This window comes from Falco peregrinus, chromosome 2, assembly GCF_023634155.1.
Source record: "Falco peregrinus isolate bFalPer1 chromosome 2, bFalPer1.pri, whole genome shotgun sequence".
Lineage (NCBI taxonomy): Eukaryota > Metazoa > Chordata > Aves > Falconiformes > Falconidae > Falco > Falco peregrinus.
This window is the reverse complement of record NC_073722.1, coordinates 118314701-118328421: the sequence shown is the minus strand read 5'-3', so window position 1 is coordinate 118328421 and position 13721 is coordinate 118314701. Positions and strand designations below refer to the sequence as shown.

Genomic DNA, 13721 nt, shown 5'->3' with positions numbered 1-13721 from the left:
TCTCTCTTCTGCCTATGTTCCATCCTGCACTCTCCTCTTTGCTTCTATCTTTACCATTCTTTACCTTTATTACTATTTAACACAGGACAGGAAACAATCAAACTAAGCCCATGTATTTTGGTGAAAATATTTCTTCCAGCTCTGTTGAAACCACCTGCTGTTGCCTGAAGCTACATGCTGGTGTGCTGACTGGGGACTTCCCAGGTAGCGTGTCCTATCCAACCGCACCTGCCCCTTGCAGTGCTTCCTGCTATGGTGCTTAGCTTGGTACTTAGACCAGAAATACAGATAATGTACAGTACAACAGTGCAGCACTTCAAAAATAGAAAACCTATTTCGGGATTCAGGGAAAAATGTCTGGAGCTGGTTTTATATCACCTAGCGATAAAAAAAGACACATCTAATTCCACAGTACAATAGTTGTGAACCCAAGGAGATAATCTGCAAGGTGATGCAAAACAAAGAATTCGGGTAGCACACCCGTGCAGGAGATGGGAAAGGCAACCGAGCCCATGGCAGACAAGGGAAGGTATTTGGCAGAAGCAGTGTTTCTGACACAGTTGTTTTCTATGAGTCTGGTCAAAATAGAAAATCTCACCGGTCAGCATGAACTGATAGGCGTTGTCCGAGATGGAGAAGATGTGTGGAGGGGCCTCCTGGCGCTTCTTGCCTCGGTAGGCCAACACCACCTCCGGGTTGTACACCGGCAGCCACTTGTAGGGGTTGACAGTGATGCAGAAGAGCCCCGAGTAGGTCTGCATGAAAAAAAAAACAAAAGAGTCAGTGAAGTCCATCTCCTGGCACCTGGATTTTCTCCTTTGCCATGAGAGGGAACTAACATAGATCATCCAGGAGCTGTAGCGGTCCTTGAGGTTGTAGAGGATGGCAGGTTCATGCAGGTGGGTCAACATGGCCACATCCTCAGTTCTGTCAAATTTAGGTGGGTTCATGGCATATACATCATCGGGTTTGACAGCAACCATCTATAATTCAGAAAGAGTTCACCTTGATTTAGCAACTCTTGATGCTCCTTCCATGTGTACACACAGAGACACAAACACAGAGAGGTAATAATATCTGGAAGGCTGCTCTAATTCATATTTTGCTTTCTGTTTAACTGTGCAAAAGAAGATATGGCTATTACAGGACAGACGCTACTGCTGGCCAGGAACTCTACCACACTGGCAAATTTACAGGATGTTTGTTTACTGTCCTGGAATTGCTACATCCACACAGACCTATGAACTTCAGGTCACGGCTGTAATAGCCAGGGGCACAGCTGCTGCCAGCCTGCCTTTCAGCCTCCAAGACTAATGCTGCACACTGCCCAAGAGACAGGACAGTAGCAGCGTCAGATTCATCAACAGCAAATCCTTCCTCAGAACATATTTGTTCCAGTCATGCCTGTTGCTATTCCTAATTGAACAAAGGCTCCAGCTCTACCAAATAGCACCGTCTACTGGGCTCACATTGTGGGTGACCATCCTGTCGCACAGCCGGAGCCTGTGGCTGTGCTGTCAGGGGCCGGGGGCAGATGTGCAGGAAAGCAGATGCACACACGGATGGCAGCTGCACGCCTGCTGCAGCCTCTGCTCAGTCACATGCCTGCGATTGCTGGAGGCTGGGAGCGAACCAAGGGATGACAGCTTTATCCTTTATTTGCTTTCTTAAAAACCTTGTACCACCTACTTGCCAAGAGGTTGGTTGAAGTGGTTCTTTGAGCTGCAGCTATTCTTGCAAATGTTACCAGGACATGAGCTGCTAAGACATTTCAGCATTTTTGCAAGATTAACACCTTGGAGGCATCTCTAGGAAACTGTTTGCAGCCAGTGACACTGTTAATAATTCCACATGCCAAGGGCACTTTCAAAGTAGCTGCCTGCTCTACTACCACTAAAAGAAGGAATTTATCAGTGGATATGACAGTGTTAGGTGAGAAAAGGTTAAAAGCAGCAGCTGAGGAATGCTAAGACAGGGAAGACTACAACCAAAACTGTTTCAGGGCACTGCCTGATCTTCAAAGCCTAAACCGAGAATGACCATCCCAGTGCCCAGAGCAATACTTCCCTCTGGAGACTGTGGCTGGTCCCAGTCAGAGGGGAGGGCAGGGCAGGGCACATTTTTTTGCCTGAGCCAGTCTATGCAGCATTCCTTGTCCTCTTCAGCAGTCCTAGGGCCCTCAGCAGGGCGGGGAGGAGGGCCAGGAGGAATGCACTTACCCTGCCATCCTCTGTCTCAACAGTTATCTTCCCACCCTGTGCAGCCTTGATCTTCCCTTTGGTGTACTCCACCTCGGGGTCAGCCACAAAGCAGTAGGTCTTGGCATCAAACGGCTGGTTCTGAGCTTCTATCCTCTCCCTGTCCGACTTGCGCAGGTATGGTGCAGCCTCCCCAAACACCTCCATGTCAGCATCTCTGCTCATGGCTGAAGCAGAAAGACAGACCCTGCAGCGGCGGTCACCTCTGCAGTCCTTAAGGTTGAGCAGAGTGGAGCTGAACACCCACCAGCCCCCCCAGGCTGGCTGCTCTCAGCACCCTTCCCACATCTCAGATGTGTGCTGCAAGGTCTTCAGGGATGTATTTGCCTTTCAAAGCTGAAATGTACAAAAGCTGTGAAGGAGAGCTGCCACCCTTCGTGGCCCCAGGGAGAGGGGATCCATGTCTTAAGGAGCAGGAGGGCTCCCTGGGGAAGTGCAGCAAAGGGGAGGGATCTCTTGAGGGTTCACATAATCTTTAGTAAGAAAGCCTGTTTTATTTCCAGTTCTTCATTTATGATTCCCCCCTTCCCTTTTAACATGGAGCCTGTCCTGGTGCTCTGGTGGGCAGCCACAGCGGGCAGGAGCGGACACGTGCCATGGCCGGTTAGAGCTGCTTGTGCAGGGGAACAACCGAGACCTGCCTGCAGCGAGCGCAAGGGAAAGCCAGCTCATGCCAATCTGGGCAAGCCACTGGTTTTCATGGCTTAAATTCTCACCTTGTCAGTTGACAGAAAGAAGGAAGGAACGGGCTCACATCTCTGATCTCTGAAAGAGAAAAAGTGGAAGGTCAGACTCCAGCTAAGCTACAGCCTCTCTGAAGGTCCTCTACCTCTCACTGCAAGCAACCACCCCAGCTGAGGACCAGCGAAGTAAACTGCAGATACCGGTCCTTCCCTACCCAATGAACGGCCCAGCTTGGAATCTACAGCAGATTTCCCACCACAGTGCTACAGCTTGCAAAGCTCCAAGCACGGGCAACAGCAGCTGCAGCAGGAGCCCTCCACAAAGCACAGGCACTGTCAGGAGACTGGGAGCCACCGACAAGAGCTTTCTCCCTGATAGGTTTTATAGGCTCAGCCAGTTCCCTTAACTCAGCCCCTTCCCTATATTTGGAAGGAAGGGATCAACACTCCTGCCTGCTCACCAATTCACGTTAAGTTTCTGCCATATACAGTACGTAAAGAAAGGAGCTGCTCTTTTTTTCCAATTTTAGTAACCCCAGGACCTAACTGTGGTTTATAGACTCTTTGTTGTGAGAATTTCCTCTACTGGGAACCTGCTCTCCTGCCAGCTATGGCCATGGCCAGCACTTCACTCACACCTGCTCTCACCTATATGTTAAAGAAATACTAGTCCAGAAGGGACCTGCCCCACTGCTCCTGCTCACAGGATAGGCAGAGTTGCACAGTGGCAAGGGAACACCCGTGGGGTGGAGGGAAAAGGGGAAGGGAAAGGTGGTGAGGAAAGGAAAGGAAGGGGAAAAGGTGATGAGGATTTATGTAGGAGCAGTTATGGCAATTCTTGTGGCTTCCCATCACTGCATGGGTCAGGGAGGATGGGAAGACAGGCCATGACTGAAGTATGATGTGACAAACCATGGCAAAATAGAGGTTAATCAAAGAGCAAAACCCAAATCTAGCCAGGGATGAACATTTCAGTGCTACAGAAATTTAGCTTCGAATACAGTTTTGGCTGCCTAGAACGTTCACTGCCCTTGCTGCCCAAAAGAGCTGCAGAAGCCACATCACAACGTGCTACCAGGTTCTTAGACACAGCTGACAGCAATTCCCAGGTAAGCAGGATATTGGTAAGGGGACACAGCAGCCACCAAAACACTGGGCACCTGCCACCTTTGCATGCTAGCTAGGTCAGCGCAGCTCTGCACAATCCTGAGCACTTGTGACCCAGAGCACCACTTTCACATGAATCCCTGGGGCTGTAGGCTCAGCCACACCTGGGGAAAGGCAGAGATGTGTCTGAGGAGAAGGAGGCTCTGCAAGGATACACTGCACCTATGCAGCTCTGGGCTGGGCAGCACAGACCAAGGACTGGTGGAAAGGCACGGCCAGCACAGGCTCAGACACCCTTCTCCCTTCCCCAGAGCAGGGCTGTGCTGCAGGCTTCCAGGACCACACTGCCAAACCACCATTAAATCCATTTTAGCCTATGTACGTGCATCCTGAAAAGCATAAGAAACCAGTGGGAATTAGCATGGAGAAAAATAAAAATGCAGCAAAATTCTCCAGCTCTGCAGGAGCGATTGGGGGTCCAGCAGGACCCCAGGCTGAGCTTTCCCATTTCAGGGCAGCACACCACGACCAGCAGGCAGCACAGTCAGGCAGAAGCTGGGTTGCTATCTTTGGCCCAACCACCTCTGTTCTTGGTTGCACATTTTCAACAAGATAAACCCCTCGCTGACTCTTGCAAAACTTCCAAAGCTGACTCATAAACTCTTGCAAAGGAGGTACGACCCCTCTTCGGGCCAGCGTGGGCTCTGAATGGAGGCCCTCCAGCCCCAAATGCTCTGCGTGGTTGGTACAGGGCAGACAGGCAGTGGCTGCACGTTGAGCTCAGCTGGCAGGGCAGGCGAGGACAGCAGCTGGCAGGAGCAATGGGAGCCTTCATGCCTGCATGGACAGAGGTCACTCTGCTGCAGGGGTGGAAGGGTCTCCTCTGCCCCAAGTCACCCTGCCTGTTTTAGTCATCTTCTGTCACTGTTCACCCTCCACATTGCATGGACACGCTGCAGCACCAGCCCTCCTCACCAGAATGAAGCCTACAGGACCTCTGCGAAGCCAGAAACCTACCCCAGATGACTCCTGCCACCACCCAAAGCACCACGCCCACTGGAGCCCACCAGGACCGCTGCTTCTCAGTATGGAGGATGTCACCTCATCTTTCAGTCTGCCAGAGGAAAACTGACCCCATGGTCTTGCAGGAGCATCACTGTCATTAGTGTTTTGACAAACATGTTCCACGTTGCCCTTAATTTCATTCAAGGTCACTAAAAATGGACACCACAGCCACATATCTCATGAACCATGAATTCCTAGAATCCTCCTAAGCCTAGAGGATGAGGGAAAGCTTTTTTTAGCAAGCATCCCTGTGATCGGTCCTTTGAACTCAGCACAGTGCCTGAGTTTACTGTCTGCAAAAATTTGAGACACAGCAGACAAACTATCAGTTTGGGGCTTTGTCCTGATACTGAATTGACAGTGTGATTCAGACAGAGCTTTTTCCCGCTGCCAGGCATATCCAAAAGCAAGGGGGCTGGACCCTCTTCCCTATATCCAGCTGTAGGATCAGAGCAAAGAGCACACGCTGGCAGTGAGAGCCACTCTCCCCATTTTCTCTCACTGATCCAGGTGCCCAGCTGGGAGCAGAGTGCAGGAAATGTGCTCAGCACTGGTGGGGCCGTCCCTCAAACCCTGGGTTCAACTTTGGGCCCCTCACTCCAAGAGGGACGCAGAGGGGCTGGAGCGTGTCCTGAGCCAGGAAGGGGCTGGGGCACCAGTCTGGTGGGGGGCGGCTGGGGTTGCTGGGGGGTTCAGCCTGGGGAGGAGGAGGCTCAGGGGGGACCTGGTCGCTCCCTACAGCTGCCTGGCAGGGGCTGTAGGCAGGCAGGAGTCAGTCTCTGCTCTCACGTAACAAGTGACAGGACAAGAAGTAACAGCCTCAAGCTGCATCAGGGGAGGTTTAGATTGGATGGTAGGAAAAACATCTTCACTGAGGGTGGTCACACATGGGAACAGGCTGCCCAGAGAGGTGGTAGAATCTCCATCCCTGGAAACATTCAAAAACCATGTAGATGCAGCACTTGGGGACATGGTTTAGTGATGGACTTGTCAGTCCTGGGTTAACTGTTGGACTTGATCTTAAAGGTCTTTTCCAACCTGAACGATTCCATGGTTCTATGAAAACAATTAGCAACGAGCAAGGACCCACAGGTAGCCCCTGCAGCCAGCTAGTGACAGGCACCTGCTGAGCACTGCACCGAGAACACTGTTTAAAACCATTTGCACGCAGCCGTTGTCTCAAATGTGCTAATCACAGCCTTCCAGTACAGCCACAAGCTGCAGAATCATTTCATGTTCTCCCCAACCCAGCAAGGGTTAGTAGCTTAAAAAGTACACATTAATGACTGTCACATCTCTCAGTAACTGATCCATGAACTACACAACCAGCTACAACAGCCATTGCTACCACATGACTGCTATTCAAAAAGGCCTCACTTTTCATTACAACAGTCACACTCTCTATTTCTAGCAGTTCCTCATCATTATACAAAAACATTTCTCAAGATAATAGTTGCTATAAAAATCTTAGCAGAGGGTAGCCTGGAGCAAGCGCTAAGATATAAAAATGTACCTGTAACACTACAAAGCAGGAGTGCTGAGACTCAGGGAGTGCAGGTGAATCTGCACATACAGATTTTTGGGGGTCTTTTTCTTCCATCTTAAGGACATGCATTAGATATTTCTGGCTCAAGAAATAAGTATACAAGCCTTTCTATGTTTAGACGTACTGCTTTGGAGCCTCTGAATGTTTGACAAGCTGTACGAATACGGAAGACAGAGCTTCACGCAAACGAAAATCACAAAGCACCATGATAAATCTAGATCTCTTTTTATAAATCATATTTGGAGTTGAATGAGTGGGACACTGCAGACCCTTCAACCCAACCAAGGAAATTCCAAAATTTCAGCAAGCTGAAGATTACTGCTTTTATTCCGTGTGTCTGGACTTTTCCAGAGAGCAACTGTTTTATAAATACTCGATATTTCACTCTGGCAAGGTGGCTGTTCTTCCCATTCTGCAGGGATCACAGAGGAATTATTTGCCTCCTCCAACGGAAAGAGGCTGGGCTGGACTCAAAGCAGACTGCGGACATCCGGGTACCAGCCTGTGAGCAGTGGATTTCAGGGTGAAATCCAGACCCCAGGGGCCTGCCACGAAGCTCCTTGCGCTGTCCATGGAATCATTGAGCACCTCAGAAGGACAATTCACAAACTGCTAAAAAAATGCAGATCTGCTTGGCCTGAGCTGAGTGATGGTGCTGAGCACCCAACCCTTCAGTGCTGGTCGCAGAGCCTGTCACTGCTTTTGGAGGGCTTGAGCAGAGCTCAGCCCCTCTGACCAGGCTGGTTCCAGTCACTCCCAGCATGCAGGAAACAGGAGACCTGAAATCAAATCTTTTTCTAGCCTGCGGATTTTTATCTGATGTCTCTCACCTTCCCAGAAGCGGAGACAGATATTGAAGAGTCAGTGTCAGAAGCAGGGGCAGCAGAAGGAAACCTGGCTGCAGCCTGGAGGCTCCAGGGCTCAGCTGGTGGACACCTCACTCCCAGTATAACATCTGGGGTTTGGTCCCATTCCTGTAGAGAGAGACTTCTTATTGCACTCCCAGGACTGGAGGACATCCCAACCGCTTCACCTAAACCCCAGGGTTGTGCAGGATTAGCCTCCTACCCACAAAGCCATTACCTACGACAGGCCACACACAAGCGCCACCTCTGCACTTGTGGAGGACCCTGCCAGCCCCCAGGGAAACCCAAAGCCACCTGTGCTGGGGCTGAGCGGTCCAAGCAAGGTGAGCACAGGCCTTGGGCTTGCTGCTGTGAACCCAGGTCACCACGGTCCACCACACCTCCATGAGGGTGCCTGTGGGCGAGGAGCAAGGGCTCAGCCACACACCTGTGTTCAGAGCAATGGCCCCCTTCAACAGACATCTTTTCAAATGTGAACAAAGTGCACTAAAAATATAAACTAAATTAAGAAATGGTGTGGTGCAAAGGGAGAGATCAGGTGGTGAGGAGGGATTTCTTAACTTCTCAAGAGCCTGTATCTAATACACAGATGCTCAGGAGCCACTGTTGCTGCTGCGAACCAGCGTGCACATTCAGTCCCAGTATTTTCTTGTAAAAGCAAAGGATGCTTACTTCTTGGCCTCACAAGTGCTGGATAGGGAAAAGCAGCCTTTTTGTTTTACTTCTTGAGTGCCTGGATCTCCTTTCTTAGCTCAGAGCTCTGGACTCCTTGCTCCTCTGGACTCAGAGCTACTAGTGCCCAGGGCCGTCCTGCCTCCCCTCCCACACCACGCAGCCAAAGGCAGTGCCAGGGGATTGCTCTGCAAACGGGCCAACTGCACACCCGGCTGGGACAAGGGGGCTGCTGCCCCACAACAGGGTGCAACATTGCTCCTTGTGAAGAAGCAGTGACACCTCCCTACCACAGCCAGGACTGCCACAAGCTGTGCTGCTTGGTGTCTGGGCAGGCATGAAATGATGTCCCAGCAAAAAAGGAGATTTAGGGTGCTCCCAGGCAACAATACCCTGCTCCAGCTTCTCACAAGCCGAGGACAGTGAAACAGCTTCCTTTACCCCCAAAACCTTCCTACAGCACTGCCGAAAGGCTCCAGGGCACACGTGTAGGTGCACATCTACATGCAGACAGCCCTGGGGAACAGCAGCTGCAGTTACATCTGTTGCTCCATGCTGCCAACATCATTTGCAGACACAAAGCTGTCCTGAGGTGAAGGTCACAAGGGTGCTATCGCAGCAAGCTGCATTGCCTTGCAAGGCTCTCTAGCCCTGGTGTTGCCAGGGAGCTTTCATTACTGCCCTTCATTCAGATAAGGGCGCCCATGGCTCAATATACCCCCACAAATTAAAGGTGGATTTACTGGTTGGTGTCTATCTATTTTTGCACAAAGAACTTTGGGAGAACAAGGAGGTTTAGAAAGCTGTAGCTGAGTAAGTTCCCTGGCATGCTGAAGAAACCTACTTTATTAAACTAGTAATACACAGCTTAAAACATGGAATGAGCTGGCTCTTGCACAGAGACAGATGCAACCATTCCTGCTCAGGTCTCCCCAGCACAGATCCTCACACTCCCAGGGACATGTACAGCTGATGTAGAACTGCTAGAAGTTAGGGGCTAGATATTGCATGAGCAGCATAGCTTGCTTAAAAGAAAAAAAAAAATCAGTTTCCATTTTAACCAAACCACCCTTTTAAACTCTGTTCTAGAGGGGAAATAAGTTAGCTTTTTGCTTTTCTTTGTAGGCCACCAAACCTAAGAGCAATCCAGTAAAAACCGGCCTACTTATCAGTTCACATCTAGGAGCAAGGACTGTGGCCATTCCCCCATATCCAGCCCAGAGTGCCTGCTTCACTAAGGACACGGCCACTGACACAGGGCTGGAGAGGTCCTGAGCAGCCCCAGCATGGTGCTGGAGCCACAGCTCCCAGGTCTTCCAGGGGAGCACCCCACGTCAGCAGCAAGGACTGGAAAGCGTTGGCTGCAACCAGAAACCTCAGTGCATCATGGCAGGCTGTTCCTAGCCGTTTCACCCTCAGCATCCCGCACATCGCTTGCTTTACCTGACTGAAGATACATACTGATTTGCAGGTAGGTGGTAAAAGAGCCCAACTCAGTGCTCAGCCTTCAGCTCCATCCGGTATCTCACCGAAGAGCACATGGGACACCTCACCCATCCCACAGTCCTGGCTATGGGCTGATGGCAGCACATCTTCCGAACACAGGTTCAGTGCTTGGACAACGCATCTGATGAAGAGAGAAATGGCTCAGAAAATACAGATATCTACAAAGTTACTGGAGAAAGGGGAAAAGAGCTGCGGTATCTCAAACCATACATAGTCCTGGCCCCAGACAGGGATGAGGAAGACTTGCTTTCTTCTTCAGGCTGCTAATAGCCAACAAGCAGCAAAGATTCTGGGCGGGTGCAGGAGGACACGAAGTTTCAGCCGGCTTTCTTCAATGGCCAGACACCTTTGCCACTGAAGCTCAGTGTCCCTGGGTGCAGTTTCTGCCGCCCACCCCCTCACCAGCATTGCGGCTCACTCCCAAGTCAAGCTGGCTGGGTCATCCTTTAGGGTGGCTCGGGAGCACTCCTGAGGTTGTCTCTGTCTCAGAAAGGGTGCTGGTACAGATCTGCGCCGAGCGGATGATGCCGGGTGACTGCTCAGTCAGCAAGCCAGGATCACCCTGCAGGCCTCAGGCCAGCAGCTCCTTGTCAAGAGACTCATCAAGGCCTGGAAGCATGGAGGCCCAGCTGGCACCATCAGGAAGCATTTGCTGAACGTAACTGGTCAAGAAAGATAACAGATGTCTGTGGATCTGGCACCTACCAGGACACCGTACCTTGTTTCCAAACAGCAGAAGCATCGATTTTCCCTCCCTCATGTGACTTACACCATCAGATGGGGAGTTCGTTTGAAGGCAGCATGTAAATCCAGTGCTGTGGGAAATACCTGCCCTGGAATTGTCCTGGACAGTCCCTCCAGGGCACAGCAGGCTGCTCTGGTTGGAGGTAGTCACAAGCAATTAAAGATGCTACCATCACTCAGATACACCCAAGGACTGCAGCCAAAGCACTGTGTGAACATGTGTGACCCAGGCAGTCCTCACCACCCCAACACACAGCACAGGCTGAAGCAGGACATCTGCTCCAAAAGCATCTGGCCCCATGCTAGAGCACAGCTCAAGGTCAACACAAGTGAAGAGCAGAGCTGCTCAGCAGCTCCTGGTCAAAACAAGCTTCTTGAAAATGAATGCTAAGGACCAGGCACTGACTGGATGAGGCCAGGGACCCACGTCCTCTCTGCTGCTCTTGCCTGCTCTGTGCACGAGTGAGCTCGTCAGCTGCAGCGTTCGCAGTTTTGGAGCTGGGAAGGCAGATGAATTCCCATGTCGCAGGTCATTTGATCCAGGCCAATTCTTCTTAAGATCAAAACCGGATTTGGACCGAGTCCTTTTGGCTATCACGACAGGCACATGGAGTATTTTCACACTGGCAGTACGCATGTGACAGAGTATGGAAAAATAAAACCTGATTTGGATTTTGCCCTGATGACTGTGGACTGATGCCCAGTCTGGCTCCCACATCCTCTCAAGAGACACTAGCCAAGATAAGGGCTTGCTTTCCTGATAGGTTTCTTTTTCAAGAGCAGAAAAGAAAAAAAAAAAAAAAAAACCACAACAATGAAGAGGGGATAAAAACCACAGACATGTGTTTGGAGCACATTTCTGGGTACAGAAAAGACAACGCGACTGGGAACAGTCAGCACGGATTTACTAAGAGGTAAATCCCATCTGACCATCCCAATTGCCTTTTATGACAAAATAAATCCGTGGATGTGGGGAGAGCAGTGAATGCTGCCCAACCTCAGCTCCCAAAACTATCTGCCACAACATTATTGTGTCCGAGCTAGGAGTCTGTGGTCTGCATGGGTAGGCAACTAGATGGGTAAAGAACCTTGCTGGGCAGTAAGACTCAGAGGACAGTTGTTAATGGGTCACACACATGGGTCAGTGCTGGGAGTATTCCTGTTTAACACCTCTACCAATGATCTGGCAGAGGCAACAATATAGTTGCTTATGAAGTTCACAGACTGCAACACAGCAGGGAGAGCAGCTGATACCCTCTAGGTCAGAGCTGCCATCCAGAGGGACCCTGACAGGCACCTGACAAAGTTCCACAACGACCAATGCAATGTCCCGCGCCCAGTAAGGAAAATATCCTTGCAAAAACACGTGCTGGGAACTAACTGGCCAGGGGGGCAGTTTGGGGAGAAGAATCTGAGGTCAAGATGGTCAGGGTCCTGGAGCCAGCCATTCACATACAACACAAGGAGAGGCTGAGGGAACCAGGCTTGCTCAGCCTGGGAAGGAAAAGGCTTCAGGAGGACCTAACAGCCTTCCAATACCTACAAGGAGGTTATCACGAAGATGGAGTCAGGCTCTTCACCCTGGTGCACAGTGAAAGAACAAGAGTTAAAATGCTGAGTGAAATGAGAAGTTCAGAATGGATAAAATGACAAAGATTTGCACTAGTAGGAAACGTTTTTTTACCCATCTAGAGAGGTTGTGCAGCCTCCATCCTTGGAGGTTTTCAAGCCCTAGCAGTTTAAAACCTTGAGTGACATGGTCTGGTCACAAAGCTGCCCTCGCTTTGAGCAGGAGGTTGGACTACAGACCTCCTGAGGTTCCTTCCCATCTGAATTATTGCATGATTTGGACTGCACGTGTAAACACCGGGCTTTGCAGACATTTGAAGCCACAGTCTTTGTACCTCTTCTCACCTGTGCTGGTGGTAAAAATATTCTTAAAACAGGGCTTTGCCCATGTGATTTAAGTATTATCACTCATTAGTCCAGCTCCTCCATGGGCTACATGTGCAGCATATGAGGAATGCGTTCCCTTCCTTAGGTAGACAATGGAGCCATCCCTCATTCCTCAGACGTCTTGTCACTAGTCCCCAGCCTGGGATGGCATCAGCTCTGCAGTTGGTTTCATAGATGCCAGCCGCTCTGAAAAGATGCTATTTTCTGCTGGTATTTTATGGGACAAGTAGACTGGGGTGAGGTGGGGGCGGGGGGGCACAGACAGCAATGCTCTGCAGACTGACCTCTGCCAGGATTGTACTGGATCGCCCATCTGTCCACAGGGTACCCAGGGGTCCCCGTCTGCCCAAGGTAACAGAGGTGTGCCTTCACAGCACCAGACTCCAACAAACTCAGTTCCCAAGTGAAACCTGTAGTCCCGTAAAGTTTCCACAGTGGAGACCCACTTAGGGAGCCAGGCACCCCTCAGTCCAGTGCTCAGCACAGCCACAGACAAGGAGTCCCATCATAAACTCTCCCCTGTCAGACCTGAGCTCCCTCTGTGAGGGCCAGGCACTGCACTCTGGGCTACAGGTCATTTGGGTACGATGAGTACAGGGGCAGTTTGCTCTATTTCTAACACTGAAGAAATACCGGACATCCACTGACAGAGCCTCCCCAGCATATTCCCCTACCCCCACTAGATATCCATCCCTTGAACAGCTCCGTCTCCTCCTGGTGAGCACTCAGCAGCGCCCTTGGTCCTCCCAAACATGCAGGGAACAGACCTGTGCTCCCAGCTGTCACCAAGGCAGGGCAGTGAAAGCCTAACAGTTGCCTAAACAATAGATCTATTTTTTCAAACACACACACACACACCCCACACCAAAAAAAACAACAGAAAAAACCTCACCTCACTTCCAAAGAAAGTTTCCCCACGTGAGACAAAAAAAACAAAAAAACCCAAAAAACACCCCCCCAAAAACACCCCCCCAACCCCCCCCCCCCAAACCCCCCCCCCAAAAAAAAAAAACCCCAAAAAAGAAAAGAAAAGAGATAGCCAGGGTCAATCTGAGAGGCAGAAAGAAGCAGGACACCAGCTGCTCCCACTGCCAGCAGGCAAGGTGCACGTGAGTGCAATGACACAGCTCACCAGCCAGTCCCTCCATCCTAACACTCTGTCCTTCCTACAGGACCCCAGTCTGCCACAACATTCCCGTGTCAGCTGGTTCTGCCTTTCAAAGCACGTAAAAACAAGTTAAACAAGATGACATTTAGGCCAAAATATTTGGGAGAAGACAGAAATCTTGTGTTTGTCTCTATGGCGGGAACCAGCTGC

The 13721-nt window shown here is 50.6% G+C and overlaps 1 protein-coding gene across 5 annotated transcripts in view; it reads right to left on the bottom strand.

Moving 5' to 3' along the window:
* The window catches only part of LOC101914514 (myosin-3), a 48368-nt gene extending 35069 nt beyond the window's left edge, over nucleotides 1-13299 (bottom strand). For 2 of the 5 annotated variants that reach the window (XM_027784870.2, XM_055797935.1), the window contains exons 1-5: nucleotides 7490-13299; nucleotides 2975-3023; nucleotides 2220-2425; nucleotides 840-983; nucleotides 599-755 (exon numbers count right to left, since the gene is read on the bottom strand). In XM_027784870.2, the coding sequence (XP_027640671.2) occupies nucleotides 599-755; nucleotides 840-983; nucleotides 2220-2423 (505 nt within the window). In that variant the 5' untranslated portion in view covers nucleotides 2424-2425; nucleotides 2975-3023; nucleotides 7490-13299. The remainder of the gene's footprint in view (nucleotides 1-598; nucleotides 756-839; nucleotides 984-2219; nucleotides 2426-2974; nucleotides 3024-7489) is intronic. The other 3 variants (XM_027784869.2, XM_055797934.1, XM_055797936.1) reach the window with 3 other exon arrangements.
* Nucleotides 13300-13721: the final 422 nt, after the last annotated feature.